This window comes from Lotus japonicus, chromosome 5, assembly GCF_012489685.1.
Source record: "Lotus japonicus ecotype B-129 chromosome 5, LjGifu_v1.2".
NCBI classification, from domain to species: domain Eukaryota; kingdom Viridiplantae; phylum Streptophyta; class Magnoliopsida; order Fabales; family Fabaceae; genus Lotus; species Lotus japonicus.
The window spans coordinates 4,373,379-4,386,607 of record NC_080045.1 but is presented as its reverse complement, the minus strand read 5'-3'; the positions used below and the strand labels follow the sequence as shown (position 1 = coordinate 4,386,607).

General features: G+C 39.4%; 1 protein-coding gene and 1 pseudogene across 1 annotated transcript; both read right to left on the bottom strand.

The window, feature by feature from the left end:
- Positions 1 to 3,064: 3,064 nt before the first annotated feature.
- Positions 3,065 to 4,541, bottom strand: LOC130717521 (uncharacterized). The gene is made up of 2 exons (XM_057567766.1): positions 4,086 to 4,541; positions 3,065 to 3,997 (listed from the first exon to the last, which is right to left on the bottom strand). The coding sequence occupies exons 1-2, from the start codon at positions 4,539 to 4,541 to the stop codon at positions 3,065 to 3,067; spliced, it is 1,389 nt and encodes a 462-aa protein (XP_057423749.1).
- A 2,097-nt stretch (positions 4,542 to 6,638) lies between these two features.
- Positions 6,639 to 12,611, bottom strand: LOC130717520 (60S ribosomal protein L7-4-like; annotated as a pseudogene).
- Positions 12,612 to 13,229: the final 618 nt, after the last annotated feature.

The following is a 13,229-nucleotide window of genomic DNA, read 5'->3' as shown; positions in this document are numbered from 1 at the left end:
TTCTTTTAAGTGTCTTAAGAACCTGCATTAAGAAACAGAGACCTATCATCAAATAATCACTTAATTAGGTAATTGTTACTTTAATTTTATCTGCCATCCTACACAACTACTTAGTCCTTAATTTATCAACAACTATAAGCTACTTAAAGATATCAGTTATTTATCAATTGTATTATACCTTTTTGGTGAATCACGCGTCAACATCGATATAGCTAGAGATCAAAAGTATATACTATATATGATTTAATTAAATTAACATAATCGATCAATAATGAATTATTATGAAGAGTAGTCTTGAGAACCACATTTCAATTCGGGTTTCAGGCACCAACTAAGAATGATTGTTCTAGTCTCTCTCTCACATTCTTTTAAAAAAAGGACGGGCTCATCAGTGCATAATATTCCTCGTTGACTGATGAAACCCAGGAGTTATAATTTCGTATGGTTATGAAAAGCCTGAGTGGCACATGAGGAAATGATATCACAAGAAATTTTAGACCAAGCTTATACTTGGACGAGTTATATTAATAGGATTAATATCAAATTTCATTATTTAGATTTGGCTTAAATGCATTTGGTGCCCCTAATGTATTTCAAAAGTGTAAATGATAACCCTACTCTTTTTTTGTAAACGTTTGTACCCCCCTTGTTTTGAGAAAGTACACCGAATGCCCCTCCGTCAGGTTGACGTTAAAATCCTAACGGAGGAGCTGACGTGGATACTACCCTCATTCACGCTCTCTCTCTTCTCACTCACTCGACATCTCTCTTTCTCTCTTCTTCTCCAAACCCATTTTCCTCTTCTTCTGATACAGCACCATGAATCATCACCCTCACCATGTTTCCCTCCTTCCTCTCACGCTAGCAACCACAGCGTGCCAGCCGCCACCACCGCTCCCTCCTCACGCGAGCCAGAGCACCACCACCTTCTCCCTCACGAACCAGCACCATCAAGCCATCATCTTCCTCTTTTCCTTACCTCTGGTTCAGATACGAGCACACCACCAACGTCCAGCACCACCGCGAGCACCATCATCACCAACATGATGAGAAACAACAGAGAAATAGAGGAGAAACCAAACCCTAGCCGCCACCTTCAACCTCCGATCTCCGGCGAACCGCTCACCTTTTGGAGAAACCAACACCATGGCTAAACTCCCCTCATCATCCGCTTCAAAACCCCTCAATCAATTTGATGATCGGCCACCGTCACTCCGGCGACCGCCACCACCGCCACTGGCGTTTCTCCGGCGAGCTTTGTTCTGAGAAAGAAGACCAATTTCTTGAAGCCTTTGTCATTTTTCCTTTTTTTTTGTTTTTAGTTGATAAAATCCACGTGGCATTAGAGAAAATAAAGGAAAAAGTAAAAATAATATCCACGTCAGCTCCTCCGTTAGGATTTTAACGTCAACCTGACGGAGGGGCATTCGGTGTACTTTCTCAAAACAAAGGGGGTACAAACGTTTACAAAAAAAGAGTAGGGTTATCATTTGCACTTTTGAAATACATCAGGGGCACCAAATGCATTTAAGCCTTTAGATTTCAAAGGAAACTTGTCAATAAGGTGATAAGGTCTACCCACCTGGCAGTTTCACAATTAAGTACGTCTCATTATAACTCAGGTGACGTGAAGTGTAGGGATGTTTATAATTGCTGTTTTTTTGTTGAATGAGAAAAAAATATATGAAACAAGAAATATATATAGTCAAGTCTATATATAAATTGAATGTCTCTGCAAGTACTCTAATATTAGGGTGGTAACGGGTCTCAGATCATTCGATACTAACAAACAATATTTATTATTGAGAAGTGTTCTCTTCTTTGTTTTGTAATAAATTGAATTTTATTGTTGAAAAAATAAAAAATACCCTCATGGGTAAAGTAAAAACTCACTTAAGAGGTATAAGGCTTAGGCCCAGTTTGGAAGAGCTTATTTGAGCTTATCTGATAGCATAAGCTCTTATGCCAGTGTTTGGGAGAGCTTATGCAAACAGCTTATGGTCTGCCATAAGCTATTTTCAGCTTATTTTCATAAGCTACTCAGGATAGCTTATGAAAAACAGCTTATGCTTATACACAGCTTATTTTTAATTTATTTCAATAAATTTTTAAAAATAACTTATGAATAAGCGCTTATGTCATAAGCGCTTATGACCATAAGCGCTTAATTAAGCTGTTTATCCAAACGGGGCCTTAATAGCATTTTTTATCCCTCACTTATCACGATTTGACAGTTTTGGTCCCTCAAGAGATTTATTAGCCTATAACGTCTCTCACGTTTATTAACTGTTGCAGTTTTGGTTTTTTGTCAACTTTCATCCCATATTTAACGGTTTTTAATTAAAAAATTAATTAAAAAAAGGCTTGAAGAATAGTTTTGATGCTTTCAAATTAACAATTTTATGGTTTTTAACTGATTTTTTAATCAAAACGGTCAAAAATTGGATGGAAGTTGACGGAAAACCAAAACTGCAACAATTAGTAAACGTGAGGAACGTTGCATGGTACTAATAAATTCCTTAAGGGACCAGGACTGTCAAATCACGATTAGTGATGGACCAAAAATACTATTAAGCCTAAGTATAATGTAAATAACCCAAAAAGTGGTGCGTATGAGTCCCAAACCTGACCCATACCGACACATATTATTATTAACAATATTTTTTAGAAAAGTCAATCAATTTATTAGGTAATAAGGTGCTTGAGACCAACCCTCTCAAGTAGGTAAAACAGACAAACACAAAAAAGAGCCATGGCTCAAAAGAGGGCATTAAGAGGAATCTCCCTATTACAACCTGATTTTGCAAGAAAATCAGCATTGGAATGAGCTTCCCTGAATATGTGCACAACACCTACGCAAACGACTTCTGCCATTAGCAAGTCAATTTGATTTAGAACGCTTATTAGCTTCCAAGGCCTATTAGAAGTAGAATTTACCCAACCCACTGCTAGAGTATTTTTTTTTTTACAGAAAAAGATATTTCATTAATCAAGAAGAAGTCAAATCGGAAGCGAGTACCCCCTCTAGACCGACGGGATACTCCTCAATCCCCACAAAACAATACTAAGACAAAGCAAATTTGGCTAAAAAGTCCGCCGCCATATTGCTTGCTCGCAAAACATGAGCTAAAGAAAAACTGTGAAAAGACTGAGAAATAAAAACCGAATCTGAAACAACTAGAGCTAAATAAGAGCACTGCCGGCTATGATTACTCCAAGCGTCAACCACCATCTTGCTGTCTATCTCAACGTCCACCGCAAAAAAACCCAAGTCCAAGGACAATTGCAAAGCCCACCTCAATGCCATCGCCTCTGCAAGAGCCACCGTCGACGCTGTTGGCCATTTTGCAGCAGCAGTGGCAAGCACTTCTCCCCTCGAGTTTCTAGCAATATAGCCATATCCCATAAGTGAGCCAGCCGAGACAGAAGCATCAACGTTAACCTTTATAATCCCCGACTGTGGTGGTCTCCAAGTTGCGTTGCCTCCCTCGCGGCGCTGTCCATGCAGAACAGATCCTTCATCACCAACGGTAAAGCCCACAGACGCCAAGGAAGAAGCCCGACGGAGCACAAAATCAAACGGGTACCACTGGTGATCAAAGCACCATTTGTTTCGCCGCTCCCAAATTGCCCACAACAAGGTGAAAACAGAATCAGCAAGCCAATCATCTCCTTCTTTCAAAATCTGAGACAACCACTGAACCAAGGAGAAGTTATCTGGGACGTGACGAAAGTCCATAAACAAAGGAGAGCTGAACCAAACCGGTGCCACCTCCGAGCACCCAAAGAAAGCATGAACCAAAGTCTCGTCGTCATCTCCACAAAGAGGGCATATAGAATCCGTGACAATGCCACGGTTCACCAAGACAGCACGCACAGGGACAATATCATGGCAGGCCCGCCAAAGAAGCTCCTTGCATCGAGGGATAGATTTTGTTTGCCAAAGAACCTTCCAAATTCCTGAAATTGCACCAGAGGATGAAGCCAGAGCATTTCCCTGTAAAATAAATTCATAACCAGATTTAGTATCATAACGCCCCATCCTCCTTGGCCACCCAGAAGATCTGATCCATTCCCCCTACTACCGAAACTGGAATCTGAAGAATAAGACTAGCCTCGTGAGGAGCAAATACTTGACGAATGAGAGCATGATTCCACTCCCTCCTGCCTGGCAACAAGAGCTGAGAAACTCTTTGTAAACCAGGCCTATAATTATGGCCAGAGAACAATCTGAAACCCGCCGCCCCTGGCACCCACTGGTGAGACCAAATATTAATATTTTCTCCTGTACCAACCCGCCACAAACAGCCCTTATCCAGCACCCATCGTGCCCCCATAATACTACTCCAGGTGTAGCTTGGCCGAGAGCCTTTAGTAGCCTCCATCAGGGGTGAATGTCGAAAATAACATGCTTTAAGCACTCTCGCCATCAAAGAATTCTCCACCGTCATCAAACGCCACCATTGTTTGGCCAACAACGCCGTATTAAAAGCATGAAAAGAGCGAAAACCAAGACCTCCTTTCTCCTTCGGTTGTGCCATCCTTTCCCACCTCATCCAACACATATTCCTCCTTGTCACGTCACCCCCCCAATAAAATCTATTTATCATCCCCTCAATCTCCGAACAAAGAGACAATGGGAGTGCAAAGCAACTCATAACATAAGCCGGTATCGCCTGGGCCACTGCTTTCACAAGGACTTCCCTTCCCGCTCTAGAGAGAGCTCTCTCCTTCCACCCCTTCAACTTCTTCCAAACCCTCTCCTTGACAAAAGCAAACACTTGGGTTTTAGAGTCACTCTCAATCACCACATTTGATAAAAAATGTTGTTTACAGAACAACAATGCTTTTTGGATATTTTTTGAATAAACAATGGATTATATATTGAAGGAAAGTACAAGAGGTACTAGATGATAAAAACTTTAGCTTCATACGCCCAGCTATATATGCTCCATTATATTAACAAATTTAATGCTATAATTTTATAACTTAGTATTTAAAAAAAATGAGTAACTGACATCTTAATATTATATTTGATGGTGCAATAATTACTTTCACTTATTTTTAAATTTGAAGTTATTAGCCTATAAGTTTGGGATTGTATTAAAAAATCTACAATTATAAGTTTAAAGTTAATTATAATTTTCTACCATTGTTGTCACTAGGCTAGGTAACATCTCTGTTACTACCACCATTGCTACTTGGGACCGGCCAGTATCCCATACCATAACCACCCAACACCCTTCACAAGCATCGCCATTGGTTTGCTCTACCACGACCGCAACACTTCACCATTACACATGTTATAATATTATATCATTTGGAGGTAATGTTGATAGAGGTGAGTGATGCCGTGAATTTATAAAAATGTCAACAACTTTTGAAACTTAAAATCACTAAAAACTAACATCGGATTATAGAACTAAAAACAAATTTAAGTTTTTAAAAATTTCAAAATATAAAACTTAAAATCACTAAATGAAGGAGAGAGTATACGTTTTTTAAAGTTCTCCACTATGTCATCTAGGGTTCTATATTTGGAATAAGTTTTTTCTATTTCCCTTAAAACCCAAAAAACCTACATGGCCTGAAAATGAAGGGGCGAAAGAGGAAGAGGTCTTTTTATCCTTGGCCCTGCGGAAGCCAATAACATGATTTTTGGCCATGATTAACCTCGTCAACTGGAATGGTGGTATAAATGTAATATTTATAAGGAAAGATTAAGCCTAACATTGTTTTTTAGACTCAAGTGATGATTAACAATGAAGAAAATGAAAGTAAGTGTTGTAAAATGAAGCTAAGTAAGGGAAAGACTTGTCGGAACTCGAGTTTAGAAAAACAAATGTATTGTGCTTTTTAGCCCATTTTTATAGGGTATTGTCCGAAGCTCTAACAACGCATGTGAATTGCAAGGCGAATTGTTGAGCTTTGTGCTTTAAAATGGTACTAACTCCTTATTTTCCATTTTTCAAAAATATATTTATTGCTCATCATTACTATGCAAGGAACATGTGCCTTGGAGAATGAAAAGACGTTTGAAGATATGTGAAAAGACATATTTGGCGGAATGTTTTTTGCACAAGTTCAGATGGCTTAAAAGAATAGACATGTTGATTTCGAATTGATAAGACACACTTTGCCTTTATGCTAAACTAGTACTTTTGACCCGTGCGATGCACGGGGATATTCATTTTTTAGTGTTGTGTTTTTTTATAAAAATTTGTGTTTTTTCAAAGATATATATTTTATTGATTTTTTTGGTATATCGGAAAGATAAATTGATCTAAGAATCAAATGATGAGATCTTATAGTTATTGTTAAAAAATTGTTATTTTTATTATGTTTATTAAAAAATAATTTATGAATTAAAATAACAAAATTAATTTTAAATATAGGAAAACATGAATATGTAAGTTTTTATTCTGTCCCGCATGATTTTCTTGAAATAAAAGAAAATAATTAGAGAAAAATAATTTGAAGTTTTAAATTTTAATAACTTTTTTCTTTTATTCACAATTTTGCAGAAACCAACCCATATTTACAGTGACAGTGCACAAACCTTTAATCGTTATTTTAGTTATTGAAATTTCTATTGCTATTTTTTATTTCATTATATAACACATTCAACGTAGTTTTTTTCAACTTAGGGCTCCCTCAATAATGCCATACTTACCTAGGGCTCCCTCAATAATAGAGTTATTAGTCAGAGAAATTCTTTGCTTGTTCAACTTTCCATATCCTCTCTGTTGGTTCAACTTTCCATGCCTGAACTCTTCAGATTTGGACTCAATTATGCATTATGCAGCATTTTCATTGTTGATTTGTTAACTTAAAGAAAAACACCATTAAAAGTCTGTCTCAATCTCAAAAGCTGCAAAATCCTCTTTGTCTTAGGATGCACGACATTAATACTAACGATGCGAATAATAAATAAGAGAGAGCTTAGCATTAGGATCAACATCAAATCAACCTTTCATCTTTTCCCCGCATTTCAATCGAATCAATTCCCTTTCCTGCTCATTGCACTCCTTCACACACTACTTAGTCCTATTGTAGATCATCTTACGACTCTCGCTCTTTTCTTCTTAGCAGCTTCAAGCTCCTGCTTTTTCACCAAGGCATGTCCCTCTTCCCTCTTTCGCTTCTTCAAAGCAATGTCCTACATGCAAAGAGAATTTGATCAATTATAGTAAAGAAGAGCTTACTTAGAATAAGTGGCCCTTGACTGACTGAAAGCTAAAATAATTTATACACTTGATGCCGCTATTAAGTCACCTTAAACTTCTCTTAAGGTCTTCAGAACTTACTCTTGAATTACATAAGGCTCTATTCCTAGTTTGCTTTCATCAAACATGGTTCCTTAATGCATAATAACTCATGACAATTCATTTTTATAACTGTGAAACCTTCATTTTCTGATAAGAAGTGACTTTATTTCTAATCGTAACTCTCATTTAAGTGGTTAAATTAGGTAATCAAAACAGAAGCCGCAATGATTAAATATCAATACAATTTTTAACGAAAGAAGAGGAAAAAGATGATTTTCTTAATTCTTAAAGATATATGTAATTATGAGCCTCAAACTTACAATAAAAAGAATGTCCAAGTAGTATGCAATATTTTGAATTTCTTATTAGGTAACATTGGGAATATGATAAAGATTATTTTTCTTGACCACATGCTCACCACGCTTTCCCTTTTTTCTTTCAAGTTACCTTCTGGATTTTTTATCTCGCCCAGAGCCTAATCTTTCCCTTTGGGGTTCGCCAGTTAGTCGTAGATAGATTGCACTGTTTCTGTGATTTCACCTTTTATACCATCATTTGATATGTTCATTTGATAAAATTGATCTCACACATATCTTTGCTCATGAGTGGCCAAATTGGTTATTTGGACCATTTCCTAACTTTGAAGGCCTGATCAAGTCTAGAGAGAAGAAAGTTGAATAAAAAAAACTGAAATAATTGGTATACTCTTAACTTTTTCCTAATGCATCCTTTCATCAAATTAAGTATCAATAACTACATTTCAAAAAAAAAAAGTATCAATAACTACCAACATTCAGGGCAAAATCATAGAAGACAAAAGAAGGGGACTTGTGACTTGTAAGTCCCACACTAAAGGAGTTGCTGACAATCAAGAAAAACTAAATGCAAATATTCCAAGAGAGACTACAACTTACCCTAACCAATACATGGTCTGGGAAGCCGTCAGCTGCTGCAAGGATGCCACTGCAATTTTAAAGGCACCAATTTTAAATTAATTAATGCATTGTTCTAGAAAGAAATATACATTTTTTTAACACATTATATACTTAGTAAAAGGATAACTGAAAGATAACAACTCAAAATGGTATTCAAATTTTAACAGAAAGTAAAGTACCAAAATAACTTTGGGGGAATTTAATAAATTTTAGAGTCATAACAGTCTTTAGTTGTAACCTACCTTTCTCAAATAGGTATACTTCTCTCCTTTATGATATTGAACTTCTAGTGTATCATCCACCTCATCTGATTATTTATTTCTATTGCAGGAGACATATAGCACTCAATATGTAAAAAAAATTCCTTTTGAAGTAAACAAATTTCATAAGAACATGCACACAACTGGAGAAAAGATAAAAACTATGTTTAAGTACCTACCTTGGGTCTGTATCCAAGCACCAACATACTTCTGACCTCAAATTGGTCATTTAGTATTTTTTCTAATTGTAGAATCTGGCACAAAGATAATTGTAAGACAAAATAGAGGTAGCTATCAGGTAGAAATATGCCAAGCCAGTAGAAGAAGGCAAAAAGCTGAAGCATGAATAAAAGAAACACTGATTGAACCACTGCAAAAAATATGCTAGTAGAATAGTGTTGAGAAGGTTTTGGTGTTGTACCTCTTACAATGGCAAAGTGTCTAAATTCTAATTAGAGTAAGCTCGCACAGACCAAGAAAACTACTTTTGATTTTCCTCCTCTTAAAGAATAAGCTTGTATCAGCAAAGTGATCATAATTAAGAGATCAAAAAAAAATTCAAGGAAAAACTAAATAGTAATAAACCAAATAGATTGATTCAAAATCAGGACCAAAGTTTATCAATGGATTGTTAATTACATAGATACCTGTATTATCCTTTTTCATGAGCGAGGGAGGGAAAATACATGACAGTAACTTACATGATCTAAAAGCTCTAAAATCTTGCAACAACTCCAAAGTTTTAACACGCATAATATATTTTTCAAGCCAATACAATCTGAAGCTTACATCTTGTAATCCATTGACTAAGAAATAGCATGGTAACAAAATGAACTTGTACTCACCGGCGGCTGAAACCGGGATAAAGGCGGAAGCCGAGATAATTGCAGTGTTACGAACGAAAACCTAAAAATTGCAGCAATCAAACATAAATATGTCTACGACAAAGATAGGGGCACAAACAACCCAACCTGTACACACCACCGACGGAAGGAGGTGAAAGGAGGAGTGGTGAACCCATGTGCAACGGAACCTGCAACACAACAAACTGAACGAATGATGGAGAGGAGGAGAGTTTAAAGACGAACACATGAGTCGATTGGAAGGTGAATGATCGAAGAAACCCAAAAGACAACCGTTCTGAATTCTGATGGTCGATTGGCAACTGAATGGTCTAAGACTTGAAGACAGACACACGAATTATGATTTCACTTGGCTTTCTATCGCCTATCAAATAAAAAAAAAAGACTTGGCTTTCTATCAAAGAATCAACGGCCAATATCAAACTAAAGACTAAACGACGGTCAAGATTGATTCTCTATTCAGTAAATTACATAAATATCCATACAAAAAATTTCAACCATGTTTAATAATATATAAAATATCAATTTTGTTCTTAAGACTGCAGAAACTCTGCTTTTATAGAGTTTATAGATAGATGCTCAATAGGTTGTACGCAAGATATGCAGTGGATTAAGCAAGCGATGTGCCATTGAAATTGGGCGAACTTCACTAGGGTTGAAATGTGGCATTTGCAAAAGTTCATCAAAGCTTGAAGACACACTTTGCCTTTATGTTATATGCTTGATGTCTTGCAGGCTTATGGACTAAGACCCCGTTTGGAAAAACAGCTTAATTAAGCACTTATGGTCATAAGCGCTTATTCATAAGCTATTTTTAAAAATTTATTGAAATAAATTAAAAATAAGCTGTATATAAGCATAAGCTGTTTTTCATAAGCTATCACGAGTAGCTTATGAAAATAAGCTGAAAATAGCTTATGACAGGGCCATAAGCTGTTTGCATAAGCCCTCCCAAACACTGGCATAAGAGCTTATGCTGTCAGATAAGCTCAAATAAGCTATTCCAAACTGAGCCTAAAGAGAGTGACTTTGTGATTTAGGCCATATAGTTGAGTTAAGGCCTCATAAGGGGAACTCAAAGTTTGGGCTAAGCTTCTTATGGGATCATTTTGGGTGCTGGGGTCATTGCTGGCGAGCTGAAGTCTTTGTATGACCTTAAGTTTTTACTTGTATGCAAGTCACAGTTATTTGAATCTCGTAATAGGCGTTTAGGATCACGTCTCTGGGATCACAACGCTTGCTAGCTACTTGGTATGAGACAATTAAATTAGGGTTATGACACTCACCTTCATATGACTACTCGAGAGCCCATTGTAAATGTTACGTTCACTTGAATTGAAAAAGGTTGTGTTCAGAATTCTCATGGAGTCCTTTTGCTTGGACTACCTAACTCCCTTCTGAACATGAACAAGACCAGAAAATGAAAAATGTTTATATAGTTAATGAGCATATTCCTACAAGAAATTCCTGGTAGCAGGCCCATTAACCCCAGGCCCAAGCGCAATCTCTACAAACCCATCTGGATGAATGACTACCTTCCACTTCAGTAGAAGGACCTAGAAGCTCCTAGATGTTTATTTACTGTTTAACCCTCTTTTGTCTTTTCCTTGAATGAAGGTACTAGATACCATTGGGCTAGGAAGTTAGCAGGCCCAAGAGCCTATCAGACCCATTATCCACTATGTAAAAGGGGAAACCCTTACTGCTGAAGAAATGAACAATCAAATTAGTCTTTTCTTTCCTTTATTTCTTATCTTCTTTACCGTTGCTCTCCTAGGGCACAATGTTGGTAGTGAGCATCCTACCAAATTGGTGCTTTCATTGAGCTTCAATGCCCTCCCCACCCGACCTGACTGAGCTCCTAGCTGCCATTGATGGCAAGCTTGCCTCCGTCCTGCTCCGTCAAGACCAACAAGACACCCGCCACGAGGGTCTCACATCTTCCCTCAACCATCTCATGGAGAAGGTAGCTGCCATCTCCCCATCGCCCTCCCCGTCTCCCCCTCCACGCCCACTACACCAACTGGGTCGTTTTCCGCCGGGATTCACCCCGCCCCCACCTGTTCAGATCCTTCCTCAACCAACTGCAGCATCTACGTTGCCTAAGACCATCAAACTGCAACTTCAATGCTTTGAGGGCTCCGATCCTTTGGACTGGCTCTTCCATGCTGACCAGTTCTTTTCCTTTCACGGTATCTCCATTGACCACCGTCTTGATTTCGTGGGTTTCTACATGAAAGGAAGTGCTCTCAGCTGGTATAAGTGGATGCACTCCAACCAGCAACTCACGTCATGGGACGCTTTCTCTCGCTCGCTGGTGCTTCGTTTTGGTCCCTCCTCCTACGACAACCCAGAACAGGAATTGATGAAGCTTACCCAAACCGGTTCAGTCACTGATTATCAAACCAGATTTGAAAAATTATGCAACCAGGTGGTAGGTCTCTCGCCTGAAACTATCCTTAATTGCTTTATTTCTGGCTTGAAGAAGGAGATTAAGGGCGAACTCGCCGTACTCAGACCCTACTCCGTGTCAAATGCGATTGGGCTCGCAAAGTTATTGGAAGCGAAGCATACTGATGTGCGTCCCCCACCGCGTTTCCCTCGCCCACCATCTACTCCTTACACTCCCGCGGCAGCCTCCACACCCGCTAGGCTCACACCGGCGACCACCGCACCCTCTTCTTCTTCACAGCCCACGAAACCAGCCCAATCTTCGTTGCCCATTAAACGCTTATCCGCTGCTCAGATGCAGGAACGCCGAGCCTTGGGCCTTTGCTACAATTGCGACGAGAAATACGTCCTCAGCCACCGCTGCCAACCAAAACTGTTTCTGCTCATGGCCGGTGATGATGAGGAAGACTCACTGGCCACACCGGACACCCCCTTGGAAACTCAACAACCAGCTCAATCTGAGGAACCAGTCTATTTCACATTATCTCCACAAGCAATACAGGGAATTCCTTCCCCCAAAACATTCAAAGTTAAAGGCACCATCTCTGGCCATGTGGTCTCCATTTTACTGGACACGGGCAGCTCCCACAACGTGATGCCTCCGCGGATGGCTCATTTCCTTCGTTTGCCCATTCTTGGGGTTCCCAGTTACAAGGTCATGGTAGGAAATGGTGCGCATATATGCTGTGCGGGTTATTGCCCCGATACTGAGGTGATTATGGAAGGCACCTCTTTTCTGGTGCCCTTTTTCCTATTCGATGTACATGGCGCTGATGTGGTTCTAGGCTTGGACTGGCTACAAACCTTGGGGTCTACTGTTTCCGACTTCGCCATCCCATCCATGTCTTTCATTGTCGGCAACAAAACAGTCACACTGGTAGGCAAACCCTTCACCCCACCTGAGTCTGTCAATTTTCATCAATTTCGTCGTTGTCAAACAAGTGGGGCCATTGCTGAATATCACACCATCCAACTTACACCGACCCCACTCCCCTCGGGTACCCCATTGCTGGAGAATCTTCCCACCTCAACCGACGTCATGGATCCTTCCTTGCAAGCACTATTGCAGTCATTTCCTCAGGTGTTTGCTGCACCTCACGGTTTGCCACCCCCACGGACTCATGATCACCGCATCATGCTGCTTCCAGACTCTACTCCCGTGACGGTCCGACCCTACCGCTACCCTCACTCGCAGAAGGAGGCTATGTCTACACTCCTAAGTGACATGCTGCAGGCTGGGATTGTGGTGCCTAGCACCAGCCCTTTTAGCTCCCCGGTACTGCTAATCAAAAAGAAAGACGGGTCATGGCGTTTCTGCGTTGATTACAGGAGTTTGAACGCCATTACAGTCAAGGATAAATTTCCTATACCTACCATTGATGAACTCATTGACGAGTTGGGGGGAGCCACAGTCTTTTCCAAGATAGACCTCCGCTCCGGGTTCCACCAAAT